This window comes from Carassius gibelio, chromosome B1 (genome assembly GCF_023724105.1).
Source record: "Carassius gibelio isolate Cgi1373 ecotype wild population from Czech Republic chromosome B1, carGib1.2-hapl.c, whole genome shotgun sequence".
NCBI classification, from domain to species: domain Eukaryota; kingdom Metazoa; phylum Chordata; class Actinopteri; order Cypriniformes; family Cyprinidae; genus Carassius; species Carassius gibelio.
In genome coordinates, this window is record NC_068396.1 from 36,532,855 (window position 1) to 36,548,498 (window position 15,644).

The 15,644-nt window shown below is 34.8% G+C and overlaps 1 protein-coding gene across 1 annotated transcript in view; it reads left to right on the forward strand.

The window, feature by feature from the left end:
• The window catches only part of LOC127948421 (B-cell receptor CD22-like), an 82,113-nt gene extending 67,381 nt beyond the window's left edge, over positions 1-14,732 (forward strand). Inside the window, exons 7-10 of the mRNA XM_052544854.1 lie at positions 7,207-7,455; positions 7,555-7,806; positions 8,022-8,279; positions 14,458-14,732. Coding sequence (XP_052400814.1) covers positions 7,207-7,455; positions 7,555-7,806; positions 8,022-8,279; positions 14,458-14,732 — 1,034 coding nt within the window. The remainder of the gene's footprint in view (positions 1-7,206; positions 7,456-7,554; positions 7,807-8,021; positions 8,280-14,457) is intronic.
• Positions 14,733-15,644: the final 912 nt, after the last annotated feature.

Sequence of the window (15,644 nt, forward strand, 5' to 3'; positions counted from 1 at the left end):
AACAAAGTTCAAATTCGACACTCAGCGGCTGTGTTTCAAATCACACCCTACACCCTCATTCACTATTCCCTACATGAGTTTACTAATATAGTCCGCCTGACAGAGAGAATGAAAACTAATGAGTGAATTCAGACAATGATCAACAGCTGCTGTTAATGAGTAGAATCACTGAAGAAAAAAGAAACAAGAGACACACAAGAACTACAACTGACTTCAGCCACAGCTTAAAATGAAATCAACCGAAGATTTAAACGATCAACAAACAGCTTCACCAACTTCACACATTACTAACCAGACTGACTTTATTTCTATCAGATCAGAGATCAGAGATCAAAAAATCTTATTGAGAATTACAGAGATTTAGATGATAATGTTACTGTTTCGTCTGACGTCACCATTGTGGAGATCAGTGTTTGCTTTAGTTGGGCTCCTGACCCTTGACTTTTGTACTTCAACTTTTGTTTCATTGTTATATTTGTATCTTTATGATACATCTGTTACAGCAATATTAATCTTCATGGTCAAGTGACTATGACGGTTTCTGTCAGGCATGATCTACTAGACTGACTTATTGCTATAATAGTCAATTCATAACTTGGTGTTGAAATATATGAGTGAATAACACTTTTCTTTTTTTTTTTTTTTTTCAATTTTATAAGATTGAACGGTAATGTGATTATCTGGATATGGATTTAATGAAATTTTTAGCTTTAAATATTTTGGGCAGCAGTCCTCACAACACTGAAAGAGAGACATCAACAATCAGCATATTAATCTCAACAATGGTGACAATCAAAAGGTTTATGATGCAATGCATGCTGGGTACCAGCACAGGATAAAACTCATCCATGACTCCCAGCATGCATTGGGGCATTAATAAATTATGCCCCTGAATTGTTCACTTATTTTCTTGAATTCTTATGTGCTTATAATTTTGCATTTGTTTTAAGTTTTAGTAGCATGTGTTGTGATGTTCAGAACTGATCTGTTCATTTATTTTGTGGATTGTCACCATTGCTGTGATTCATACGCTGATTCTTGATGTTTCTGTCTAAATTTCAGCAAGGGCTTTTTTTTTTATTTATTATGAGTGAAATTGTCTTAACAGTCTTTTATAACTTATGGTTCAGAAGTGTTCATTCTTATGCTGTAATATCATTATTCAATAAGAGAAGAGACACGGGATTAGATCAGAAATAATAGTTTTTGTTCTTGTCAATATATAAACAACAATATCAGATTTTTTTTTTCTTCTGTGTACTTTTGTTTTGCTATAACAAGTTCCAAAGACGCATTGTTACAGCATGTTAAAAAAAAACTTAGTTGTTGAAAAGTCATGTTCAAGAGCCCAACTAAAGTAAACACTGATCTCCATCATGGTAGTGAAAAAAACACCTAAACCTATTTAACTCTCCATAAGATCTTCTGTAGACATCTGACAGAAATAAAGTCAGTCTGGTTAGTAATGTGAATCTGGTGAAGCTGTTTTAATAGTTGTTTAATCAGATCTTGAGAGATTTGATGTATTCTTTTATTCAGTTGATTTCATCTAAGGCTGTGGCTGAAGTCATTTGTAGATCTTGTGTTTCTCTTTGCTTCAGTGATTCTGCAGGTGTTTATCACTAATGCTCAATCATCAATTAATCACCGAATTATCTCATTAACTTCACTGATTCAGTGTTACTCTAACACTCTGTAGTGTGCACACATTATAAGTGTTCATTTAAAACTGAGGATTTTCTTGTGGGGTTTAAAGGGTTAAAGATTTAAGATGAAGAAAAAACAGCATGAAACATAATTTAACAGTAATAAACTGTAATTAATTTACAGGAAACAAACTGTAGAAAAACAGTTATTTACTGGCGCCCCTGCTGCCAGTAAATAACTGTTTTTCTACTGTTTCTTGCCGTAAATTAATGGTTGCCAGCAAAAAAAGTGTTTTTCTACAGTTTGTTGCCGTTAAGTCAAGGAAAAACAGTAATATACTGTAAAATGTAAACGTCAGATTTACCAAATGAAAAATAAGTTAATTTAACTAAAATATTTGTGAACATCCATAGAAAAAAAACTAGGCAAAGTCATACACTGATAATGAGAGTAAATACTGAACTTGACTGTATTAATGTGTGTTTGCACAAGAGAAATCGTTTAATGTAGTTTTGTTGTTCACCATCGTGATGGAGAGTAGAGCCTTTGCTTCAGTCAATGATGAGCCACAAATTCTTTTTTTTCTGCTGCTTTATATAAACACAGTAAATGTGGAGTCGCTGATACAGTGATGATCTCTGCGTTAAGTACTTCAGCATACATGTGTGCTATAGCTGACAATGAGCTGCAGTGATTTGAGTAAAAGTCATGTATTTTGTTACTTTATTACTGCACATTAAGTGTTTGCATCGTTATATTAAGAAATATTCCTTCTCAGTGGACTCAAATGAAATAAGTTCATAGTACTAACATCGTAGGAATGCTAGTTTTAAAAACTCGAACTGTTTGAAGCAGTGGGAGTGGAGTTAATTTCTATGGTAGAATTTACGGTAAAATACTGTTAAAAAATAAAAGTGGTAAATTAATGGTTAAGAGCTGTAAATTAACAGTACTTTACTGGCACCCCTGCTGCCAGAAAATTACTGTTATTTAACGGCAAAAATTTTTACAGTGTATATATCGTAAATTAACAACATTCAAAGTTGACACTCAGCGGCTGTGTTTCAAATCACACCCTACACCCTCATTCACTATTCCCTACATGAGTTTACTAATATAGTCCACCTGACAGAGAGAATGAACACTAATGAGTCAATTCAGTCACTGATCAACAGCTGCTGTTAACCATTAAAATCACTGAAGAAAAAAGAAACAAGACACACACAAGAACTACAACTGACTTCAGCCACAGCCTTAGATGAAATCAACTGAAGATTTTACAATCAACAAACAGCTATACCAACTTCACACATTACTAGCCAGACTGACTTTATTTCTATCAGATCAGAGATCAGAGATCAAAAGATCTTATTGAGAATTAAAGAGATTTAGATGATAATGTTAGTTTAGTTTAGCGTCACCATTGTGGAGATCAGTGTTTCCTTTAATTGGGCTCCTGACCCTTGACTTTTGTACTTTAAATTTTGTTTCATTGCTATATTTGTATCTTAATGGTATATCTGTAACAGCAATATTAATTTTGATAGTCAAGTTATTGTGACTGTTTCTGTCAGGCATGATCTACTAGACTGACTTAAAGTGTTGCTACAGTAATCAAATCTTAATTTGGTGATGAGATATGTGAGTGAATTACACAGTGTTTTTGTTTCTTTAGTATTGAATAATGAGATTGAACAGTGTTGTGATAACCAGAACATATGGATTTAATGACAGTTTTAGTTTTAAACATATTGAGCTTTAGTGTCAGCAGCACTCAAAGAGAGACGTCAACAATCAGCATATGAATCTCAACAATGGTGACAATCAAAAGGTTCACGATGCAATGCATGCTGGGTACCAGCACAGGATAAAACTCACGCCCAGCATGCATTGCGGCATGAATAAATTATGCTCCAGAATTGTCCACTTATTTTCTTGAATTCTTATGTGCTTATAATTTTGCTTAAGTCTTAAAGGGGGGGTGAAATGCTATTTCATGCATACTGAGTTTTTTACACTGTTAAAGAGTTGGATTCCCATGCTAAACATGGACAAAGTTTCAAAAATTAAGTTGTACGTTTGAAGGAGTATTTCTGTTCCAAAAATACTCCTTCCGGTTTGTCACAAGTTTCGGAAAGTTTTTTTCGAGTATGGCTCTGTGTGACGTTAGATGGAGCGGAATTTCCTTATATGGGTCCTGAGGGCACGTCTGCCGGAAGAGCGAGCGCTCCCGTATAGCAGAGCACTGAGAGGCTGAGCACAGACAATCACTGATCAGAGCGAGAGCGTCGCGAAATGTCACAAAAGGAGTGTGTTTTTGGTTGCCAGGGAAAGACAACCCTGCACAGATTACCAAAAAAAAACAGCATTAAGGGACCAGTGGATGGAGTTTATTTTTACAGAGCATCAATGGAGTTGTGCAATTGTTTGTGTTTGTTCCCTGCATTTCTAAAATGCTTGTTTTACAAACAAAGCCCAGTTTGACGATGTATTTGCGTATCGTTTATTTCTTAAGGATAATGCAACCCCAACGAAAAAGGGTCACGATTGTGTGTTGGAACCACAGGCGTTGGTATGTCCAAAATGTTTTTTTCCCTCATATTTAGGCTTTAATTATTCATTCTAGAGAAACTATAGCATGTAAAAGAAAGTAATACTCTAATATTTACAGAGAATCAATTTTAAATCTGTGTAATACCTACGAAAATTTGACTTTCAGAGCTTTTTAGACAAACACAGATATTAAGACCCAGCATATGAATCACTACAATGTGACAATCAGGGCCGGTACGTGCCTATAGGCGAACTAGGCCGGTAGCTCAGCCAGGGCGGCAAGAGAGAGAGAAGGCGAGTGAGTGAGTGAGTGAGTGAGTGTGTGTGTGAGAGAGAGAGAGAGAGAGAGAGAGAGAGAATTATTAATTTATTTAATTATTTTAGTATAAATAAAATAAAAAAAAACTTTACATTTCAAATAAAAATTCCCGCCCGGCAGCACCCTATTAGTAGGTCTATGTGCATGCAAAATACTTTACTGTATGTTCAAAAATGTCAAAACGAATAAAATTATCTGGTCATGAGTACAATCGCCTCCGTGGAAGAGCGCTTTTCGCTGCTTAGACAATGGGCGCGTATTTGGATTTTTACATGACATCGCATCTCTCAAAGAAAAGGAGAATACAATAGTTCTTCAGGATTGCTTAGGACTGGAAAAGGCCCTGACTCATGGAGACTCGCGGGATGTTGATGGGCATGAATTGTTTGAAGAGCTGACTGATTTGGGCAGACGCCTGGTTGCTGGATCTAAACCACTGGATGCGCTTAAATTCATCTGTGAAAAAGGGATGTTTTTGTAGCATTGAGAGTGCTTCTCACTCTCCCCATCACTGTGAGCTCTGGAGATCGCAGTTTCTAAAAACTTAAACTGATGCAATCAAAGCGTTTGCCGATGCGAAAGCCCGACGTGCACGCTTCTAAAATGTGTGTATATATGTAGAAGTAAAAAAAATAAAAAATTCGAAACCTCCAGCTTTGTGAGCTTAAAAGTTGTACATATGTTTAGTTTTATTGTGTAGGCTACACTATCTATTAGCCTATAAAACAGAAATTATATGCAGCTGTTGCATTCTGTACCTTTTTCACCTTTTTGCAGAATAAAAAAAAAAAACTGAAAACATGCTTGCACGTTTTTATTTTAGTGTTATTTCATAGATAAAATAAATAAAAAAATGTTTACATGCATCTTAAGGATCCATAATTGTGAATGTGAGGTGGGGGCAGCACGATCGTGCTCTGCCTAGAGCGGCATTTGAGCTTGCGCCGGTGTCCTGACATTTTATCCTACCCCGTCAGATTTTCCTACCCGGGTTTACTGCGCACGCGCACATCAATATCGCGTCCTTTGTCTCATGCTAAACAACGATATTTAATGTATCTGCATTACTGTAAGGGTAGGTTTAGGGCTGTGGTAGGTGTAGACTTTAATAAAAACGCAATCTAATTGGTAGAAAATAATATTTATTGTTGGTTTCCTGTAACTGTATCCCTTTTAGCTACAACTGCGAATATAACACATAATTACTGTATTTGCAGTACTGTAAGGGTATGATTAGGGTTGTGGTAGGTGTAGACGTTAATAAACCATAACTTTACAGTAGCAATTTTCATTGTGGAATTGTACTACCCACTGTTTTGGTGGGAGGTAGGAAAATCTGACAGCGTAGGACAAATCGACAGAACACCGGCCCTGGTGACAATCAACAAAATGCTTCATATTGCAATACATGAAAAACTCCCATAATGCACTGTAGTATGAATAATTATTTCACCACTGTTGAGGATCATATGATAAATGTTGATCACCAAATGCCTAATCCTAAAACAGTTTATATATTGAATTATGTTTGCATTTTTATAATGAGATTTATCTTTTTTTTAAAGCATAATCAAGAAATTTAAGTCAAGATCATACAGTCGTCATAAGCTATCTGCTAGTTCAAGAGTTGACTGAGCCTAGCACAAAAGTTTGTTGTGAAATGTAATGCAATTGCTTAGAAACAAATTTATCTAAACTACTAAAAAAAAAAAAAGATTCAAGAGCCCAAATGGAAGCAAATACTCACCGCAAAAGTTTTTTTTTTCTTTCTTTTCTTCAAATTTATTTCATCCAAGTCTGTGCTTAAATTCAGTTGTAGTTCTTGTGTTTCTCTTTTCTTCAGTGATGTTGATTGTAAACAGCAGGTGTTCATCACAAATGCAAAATCATCATTTAATTAGTCACTTAATGATCTCATTAACTTTAACTCTTTGATGACTTGGGATTTAACTTGAGACTTGTTTGTGACTTGGAAGGAATGACTTGGTTCCTCCTCTGCTGCTGAGTTCATGGGTGTTGCAAAAATATGGCAGGACTTTTACTCTTTGGACCCTGGACTTCCCACCTCTGCTTAATATATATTAGTGCAAAATTAGCAAAAGAAAGATAAATTAAGTAAATCTTATGTATTGTTTTTTTTCACTGCAGAAAATTATTGATATTTAAGAGCATGCTTTTTTACAGTGATAACCATTAAAAAATGTACAATTTTCTAACTAAAAGTCAACAAAATTAAGTGGGAATTCCCAAATAAACCCAAAAATGTCTAATTAAACATACTAATAATTATGTTTAAGTTTTTACTTGGCAAATGTTTGTAAATTAACTAGCCTTTTCATAGTGAAAAAGCTGTACAAGCTTTTTTCAAGTAAATCCTGCTTCACATTTTTTTTCAGGGTATTGTGAACCATACTCAGATTTCATGCACTGCATTTAACCCATGCAAAGTGTATGCCCTGAGCAGTGTGCAGCCATTTATGCTGTGGCATCCAAGGAGCACTTAGGGGTTCAGTGCCTTGCTCAAAGGCATCTCAGTCATGGTATTGGCGGCCCAAGACTCAAACCCACAGGTTTAGGATTAGGAGTCAAACCCTCTAACCATTAGGAAACAATTTCCCTGTAACTGATATGGAATATTAATCAGTGTATGACAGCAGCACTAGATATAATGTGTGTGTTGTGTTCAGATCTTCAGGTGGAGTCTCCTGAGACAGTGACAGAGGGAGATTCAGTCCATCTGACATGTAAAAGCAGCTGCGCTCTGACTGACAGAGCAACATTCATCTGGTACAGAAACTCACAGCCATTAACTGAGAGAAGAGACAGAAACAATCAACTCCTGCTGCAGTCAGTCAGAAGAGAGGATACAGGCAGATACAGCTGTGGTGTACAGGGACACACTTACATCTCTCCTGCTGTTCAGCTCAGTGTCACCTGTGAGAACAGATTCAGTCCCTTTGTCTTTCTTTCTTTCTTTCTTTCTTTTTAATTTGTAGAGTTTGTGTCTGTAACTAAACTTTTTTTTTATGTTTAAGATCCTCCAAACAGTGTCTCAGTGTCCATCAGTCCATCTGGTGAAATAGTGGAGGGAGATTCAGTGACTCTGATCTGCAGCAGTGACTCAAACCCACCTCCAGAAATCAACTGGTTTAAAGAAGGAAGGTTTTTAAGATCTGGAAGGATCTACAACATCTCAAAAATCAGCTCTAATCACAGTGGAGAATACAAGTGCAAGTCCAGCAACAAACATGGATGGAAATACTCTGCTGTGACTTTAAACGTCATGTGTGAGTTAATAATTCTTCAGTAACTTGACATTAAAGGTACAATAATACGATTTTCTGCATCCAAAAACCACTGGAACAAAGTTATATATTTTGTTGACTTATTGAGTAAATGATCTGTAACAGCAAAACATATATTTTTGTCCTTTAGATCTTCTAAACATGGCATGTGATTTTAACTTTATTGTGATATTTAATGAAAACTGTTTTTCTTTAAGATCCACCAAAGGACGTCGCCGTGTCCAACTTCAGTCTATCTGATGTAATAGCGGAAAGAGATTCAGTGACTCTGATCTGCAGCAGTGACTCAAACCCACCTGCAGAAATGAGCTGGTTTAAAGGAAGAACGTTTGTAGGATCTGGAAGCATCTACAGCATCTCAAACATCAGCTCTGATGACAGGGGAGAATACAAGTGCAAGTCCAGCAATGAACATGGAGTGAAATACTCTGATCCTGTGATTTTAAATGTCATGTGTGAGTTCATGATTGTTCAGTAACTTTGACACTGAAAACAAAATACATAAAATTTTGCATTGAAAAATCCAAAAACTACTAGAATGGAGTTAAATGTTTTGTTGACTTGAGCGCTTACATTATCCCAAAAGTTTCCAAAAATGTTCAAATCCAGGGAAATTCAGTTTTAACCAGTTAAATGGTCCGTATCTTTGTATCGCCGGTCAATGGTGTCATTTCCCTTCTACCTTTGCTTGTTAGTAGACAATGGGGCTCAACAATAAAGAGATAGCAATAATTTTCACAATATGTTTTTCTCTCAATAGAACAATTACACGTTCACTATAATGTTTATGCACCAAAGTGGAACGAAACAGCGTTAGTGACCCACATGGAAAGACAAGATCAACCTACTCCAGAATTATAGAAAAAGGACAGCCCTGATTGTACTTCCAATTTGTAGCCTTTATTTTAATTGGTGATGCACTGTTCATGATTTTTCAAGCTGATTCACATTCTTTTTTACAAGTCTACTGGCTATTTTTAAGCAATACATAAATAAATATCTTAACATTAAATAAGTAAATAAATAAAAATGAAATAAAATCTGTAGCTATTTGAAAACAGAGGGCAACCACTGCATTTTAATCACAAATCAAACAAATATACTACACCAAAGACTATAGATATGCAAAGACATTTTACTTCTATTACTTAAAGGGTTAGTTCACCCAATAATCAGAATTATGTAATTAATAACTCGTTCCAAACCAGTGAGACCTCCGTTTATCTTCGGAACACAGTTTAAGATATTTTAGATTTAGTCCGAGAGCTCTCAGTCCCTCCATTGAAACTGTGTGTATGGTATACTGTCCATGTCCAGAAAGGTAAGAAAAACATCATCAAAGTAATCCATGTGACATCAGAGAGTCAGTTAGAATTTTTTTAATCATCGAATATACGTTTTGGTCCAAAAATAGCAAAAACTAAGACTTTATTCAGCATTGTCTTCTCTTCCATGTCCGATGTGAGAGAGTTCAAAACAAAGCAGTTTGTGATATCTGGTTTACGAACAAATCAATAAATCAAGATCAACCTACTCTAGAATTATAGAAAAAGGACAGCCCTGATTGTACTTCCAATTTGTAGCCTTTATTTTAATTGGTGATGCACTGTTCATGATTTTTCAAGCTGATTCACATTCTTAAAAGTTGAATCAGCTTGAAAAAAAGTTTTTACGAAGGAAAAAAGTTTTTACGAAGGAAACTTTTAAAATTAACTACAGCATTAACAACGACCTTGAAACAAGAGCGCGAGATTTATCTGATAATCAGATGCATGAAAGTAGCGTTTGTTTCATTAGCAAACAGACATCTGGCGTGTTTTCTCTCAGAATCATTCGCTGATGGAGAGGAAAAGTAAAATAGAGATGAAGACGTTTTCACACTGAAAGAGAAGCGATCTCGCTCTCATAGACATGCCAGGCTATATCTGCAGCTAAACTGAATAAAAGCAGAATGAACTGATGAAAAAAAAAAAAAAAAAATCCACAAACAATTTATGAATGATGCAGTGCTAATTGACATTTATTACAGTACAGAAACTATAAAGTATATTTTCTACCTTATTCTGTGCAGAAAATTTTAATAATTGCTAATTAAATGTAGCCTACACTGTTAAAAATCGCTGTAAAAAAACAGCCAAATTTCGACAGTAAAATACTGTTTTTCATTAAAACAGTGCATTCTGGGTAATATTCATCGTTTTCGAGAAGTAGCCTGCTGCTATATATCGTAAAATTAACAACGTTCAAAGTCGACATCAGCGTCTGTGTTTCAAATCACACCCTACACCCTCATTCACTATCCCCTACATGAGTTTACTAATATAGTCCACCTGACAGAGAGAATGAACACTAATGAGTGAATTCAGACACTGATCAACAGCTGCTGTTAATGAGTAGAATCACTGAAGAAAAAAAACATAACAAGACAAACACATAAAATACAACTGACTTCAGCCACAGCCTTAGATGAAATCAACTGAAGATTTAAACGATCAACAAACAGCTTCACCAACTTCACACATTACTAACCAGACTGACTTTATTTCTGTCAGATCAGAGAACAGAGATCAAAAGATCTTATTGAGAATTAAAGAGATTTAGATGATAATGTTACTGTTTCGTTTGACATAACCATTGTGGAGATCAGTGTTTGCTTTAGTTTGGCTCCTGATCATTGACTTTTGCACTTTACATTTTGTTTTATTGCTGTATTTGTATCTTTATGATGCATCTGTTACAGCAGTATTAATTTTGATAGTCAAGTGATTATGGTTGTTTCTAACAGGCATGATCTACTAGACTTAAAGTGTTGCTATAATAATCAAATATTAATTTGGTGTTGAAGTATTTGAGTGAATGACACTTCAATTTTTGTAAGATTGAAAAGTATTGTGATAACCAGTATTTATGGATTTAACGACTAGTTTTAGTTAAAAAGTATTTCGGGGAGCAGTCCCCACAACACTCAAAGAGAGAAATCAACAATCAGCATATGAATCTCAACAATGGTGACAATCAAAAGATTCATGATGCAATGCATGCTGGGTACCAGCACAGGATAAAACTCATCCATGATTCCCAGCATGCATTGCGGCATGAATAAATTATGCCCCTGAATTGTCCACTTATTTTCTTGAATTCTTATGTGCTTATAATTTTGCATTTGTTTTAAGTTTTAGTAGCATGTGTTGTGATGTTCAGAACTGATCTGTTCATTTATTTTGTGGATTGTCACCATTGTTGTGATTCATACGCTGATTCTTGATATATCTGTCTAAATTTGAGCAAAGGTTTTTTTTATTTATTAAGAGTGACATTTTCTTAACAGTCTTTCATAACTTATGGCTCAGCAGTGTTCCTTCTCATGCTGTAATATCAATAAGAGAAGAGATACAGGATTAGATCAGAAATAATAGTATTTTTTCTTGTCAATCTATAAACAACAATATCAGATTTTTTTTCTTCTGTGTACTTTTGTTTTGCTATAACAGGTTCCAAAGGCGCATTGTTACAGCATGAAAAAAAAAAAAAAAACCTTAGTTGTTGAAAAGTCACGTTCAAGAGCCCAACTAAAGCAAACACTGATCTCCATCATGGTAGTGAAAAAAACACCTAAACCTATTTAACTCTCCATAAGTTCTTCTGTAGACATCTGACAGAAATAAAGTCAGTCTGGTTAGTATTGTGAATCTGGTGAAGCTGTTTTAGTAGTTGTTTAATCAGATCTTGAGAGATTTGATGTATTCTTTTATTCAGTTGATTTCATCTAAGGCTGTGGCTGAAGTCATTTGTAGTTCTTGTGTTTCTCTTTCCTTCAGTGATTCTGCAGGTGTTTATCACTAATGCTCAATCATCAATTAATCACCGAATTATCTCATTAACTTCACTGATTCAGTGTTACTCTAACACTCTGTAGTGTGCACACATTATAAGTGTTCATTTAAAACTGAGGATTTTCTTGTGGGGTTTAAAGGGTTAAAGATTTAAGATGAAGAAAAAACAGAATGAAACATAATTTAACAGTAATAAACTGTAATTAATTTACAGGAAACAAACTGTAGAAAAACAGTTATTTACTGGCACCCCTGCTGCCAGTAAATGACTGTTTTTCTACTGTTTCTTGCCGTAAATTAATGGTTGCCAGCAAAAAAAGTGTTTTTCTACAGTTTTTTGCCGTCAAGTCAAGGAAAAACAGTAATATACTGTAAAATGTAAACGTCAGATTTACCAAATGAAAAAAAAGTTAATTTAACTAAAATATTTGTGAACATCCATAGAAAAAAAATTAGGCAAAGTCATACACTGATAATGAGAGTAAATACTGAACTTGACTGTATTAATGTGTGTTTGCACAAGAGAGATCTGTTAGTTGTGTAGTTTCGTTGTTCACCATTGTGCTGGAGAGTAGAGCCTGTGCTTCAGTCAATGATGAGCCACAAATTCTTATTTTCTGCTGCTTTATATAAAGACAGTTAATGTGGAGTCGCTGATACAGTGGTGATCTCTGTGTTAAGTACTTCAGCACATACATGTGTAATACAGCTGACAATGAGCTGCAGTGATTTGAGTAAAAGTCATGTATTTAGTTACTTTATTACTGCACATTAAGTGTAAGAAATATTCCTTCTCAGTGGACTCAAATGAAATAAGTTCATAGTACTAACATCGTAGGAATGCTAGTTTAAAAACTCGAACTGTTTGAAGCAGTGGGAGTGGAGTTAATTTCCATGGTAGAATTTACGGTAAAATACTGTTAAAAAATAAGAGTGGTAAAATAATGGTTAAGAGCTGCAAATTAACAGTACTTTACTGGCACCCCTGCTGCCAGAAAATTACTGTTATTTAACGGCAACATTTTTTACAGTGTAGTATATAAAACAATCATAAAATTGCCATTAGGAAAAAAATATATAGATTACAAATGATTGATTATTGTCTAGCAGTGTATTTGATTTATTACAGCTAATTAAAAGTAATTAAAAAGAAGATAATTCCTTGTAAAAAAAAAAAAAAAAATAATAATAATAATAATTATTATTATTATTATATAGGCTTCATACATGAACTGATTGTATTTGACATTTCTGTCACTTCTGAAATTATGGCTACGGCCCTGGTGTGACAAAATGTTAGCTTATACATAATACTCTTTAAGCTCTTTTTTAAAAACTTGGCTTACATACATTTTTACGTATGCCATGTCGCATCATTAAACTAGCATTTAACAATGGACAAAAGTTTTTTTTTTTCTAACCTATGGTTCTCTAACCATAAATGCTACTGTAATTTGCCCCCTGACTAAGCATTTAAAGAATTTAGTAGAAGCATTTAAATAATCCCGTGAATGCACTTAAAGAATGCAGAATCGAATCGTTATAATCGAATCGAATTTAATTTAATTGTGAATCGAATCGAATTGAATTGTTCTAAATCGAAAATCGTACTTGAATCGAATCGAAAACCTATGAATCGTAATCGAATTGAAACGCTGCCTTGCCAAAGATTCACAGCCCTAGTATTGGAGACGCGAACCGTTTAAAACAATTCAGTTCAATTTGTTGAACTGGTTCAAAAATATCCGGTTACATCGAAAGATTCATTCACGAACCGGATATCATAAACTGCTTTGTTTTGAACTCTCACAACAGACACGGAAGAGAAGACAATGCTGAATAAAGTCTTATTTTTTGCTATTTTTGGACCAAAATATATTTTTGATGCTTCAAAAAAATCTAAATTACCCTCTGTTGTCACATGGATTACTTTGATGATGTTTTTCTTACCTTTCTGGACATGGACAGTAGACCATACACACAGTTTCAATGGAGGAACTGAGAGCTCTTGAACTAATTCTAAAATATCTTAAACTGTGTTCAGAAGATAAGCGGAGGTCTCACTGGTTTGGAAAGACATGAAGGTGAGTTATAAATTACATAATTTAGATTATTGGGTGAACTAACCCTTTAAGAATGAGAGAAACTGCAACACACAATGTGGTGGAATAGTCCTGCCTTCTAAATAAAATAACTAATCACTGATTGGTAAAGTTATTTCCACAGCAGCGATACAAATTTTCATTGATTACCACTGTAGCAAAGCATTGCTACATTTATAAATATATCTTTATACACAGTAACAGAAAAAGTTGTTTGTAATAATGATCTGACATTTATCACAATACTTATCGATATCAACTCATATGAAAATTTTTACTGTGATCATTATTTTGCCTTTTTGCCCATATCACCCAGCTCTAGTAAACACCATGAAAACACAGTGTGCTTCCTGTAAAAATGTAGTAGTAGTTAAAGCATCAAAGCCAACAATCTAGCTTCAAGAAAGCCACAGTTCTTAGTTTTACACATTAATGATGGACAACAATTATTATTTTTTCATTTGCTGTGGATTCTGTCACCAAAAATATACTTATAAAGTGAAAATAACTGTGGATTGGAACAAGAAAACTCCCAAAATGTCACACTCTGTCACTGTGTCATCAAGCAATATCTTTGTTATTTATTGTCTAAGTGATCCGTAGCTGCAAAACTTACATTTTGGACTTTTAGATCTTCTAAAGATAGCATGTGATGTTAATTTTATTGTGATATTTAATGAAGACTGTTTCTCTTTAAGATCCACCAAAGAACGTCTCAGTGTCCATCAGTCCATCTGCTGAAATAGTGGAGGGAGATTCAGTGACTCTGATCTGCAGCAGTGATTCAAACCCACCTCCAGAAATCAGCTGGTTTAAAGAAGGAAGTTTTGTAGGATCTGGAAGAATCTACAACATCTCAAAAATCAGCTCTAATCACAGTGGAGAATACAAGTGCGAGTCCAGCAATAAACATGGAGAGAAATACTCTGCTGTGACTTTAAACGTCATGTGTGAGTTAATAATTCTTCAGTAACTTTGACATTAAAGGTACAATAATAAGATTTTCTGCATCCAAAAACCACTGGAACAAAGTTATATATTTTGTTGACTTCCCACATAGCAACATTGTGTCGGCCCAGATGCGGTCCACATCTGGCACCCGTGGAAAGATGATCTGGCCCACATGCAGCATGGAATGATGGCCCTTGGGTGGACCGCTCCTGTTTGCCAGATTTTAGCCTCAAGCAGGCCATAGCAATGCCACATGTCAGCCAAGAGTAAAGAAATTAACTAGAACTGGACCTTATCTGAGCCCCAGAATATGTGTATATTAAATATGAAGTCATTTCAGCCTTAAAAAGCCTGTTAACAAGCAGAATCACTGAAGGAAAGAAGAGAACCGAAAAAGAGATGAGCAGAAACACAAGAACTACAACTGACTTAAGCAACAACCTTAGATGAAATCAACTGAAGATAAAAGAAGACATTAAATCTCTCAAGATCTCAGCAGAGGAGGATTAAACAACTCCACAAACAGCTTTACCATATTCACTTATTACTAACCAGACTGACTTGATTTCTGTTAGACATCTAAAGTTTTTACTGAGAATTAACAGAGGTTTAACTCTAATGTGTTTCACCATAACAGTGATTAGTGTTTTCATTAGTTTAGCTATTAACTCTTATTATATATATTTTTTTCTTTCTTTGGCTGCTGTGACTGTGTTTGTTAAACACATTTGCAGCATTAAAGAAAGCTAGTGTGACATGATATTGAGTGACGGAGGTAATCTGTTGATGGTTTTATAATCATCATGAAGTACACTCATTCACTTATGTTTTTTTTTTTTTATCCGATCTTTCTCTGTATGTGATGTTGTGGAGAAAAGACATCTGTAGAACATATAGTCACAATGAAATGGTTTAATTATATCTCAAATAATGT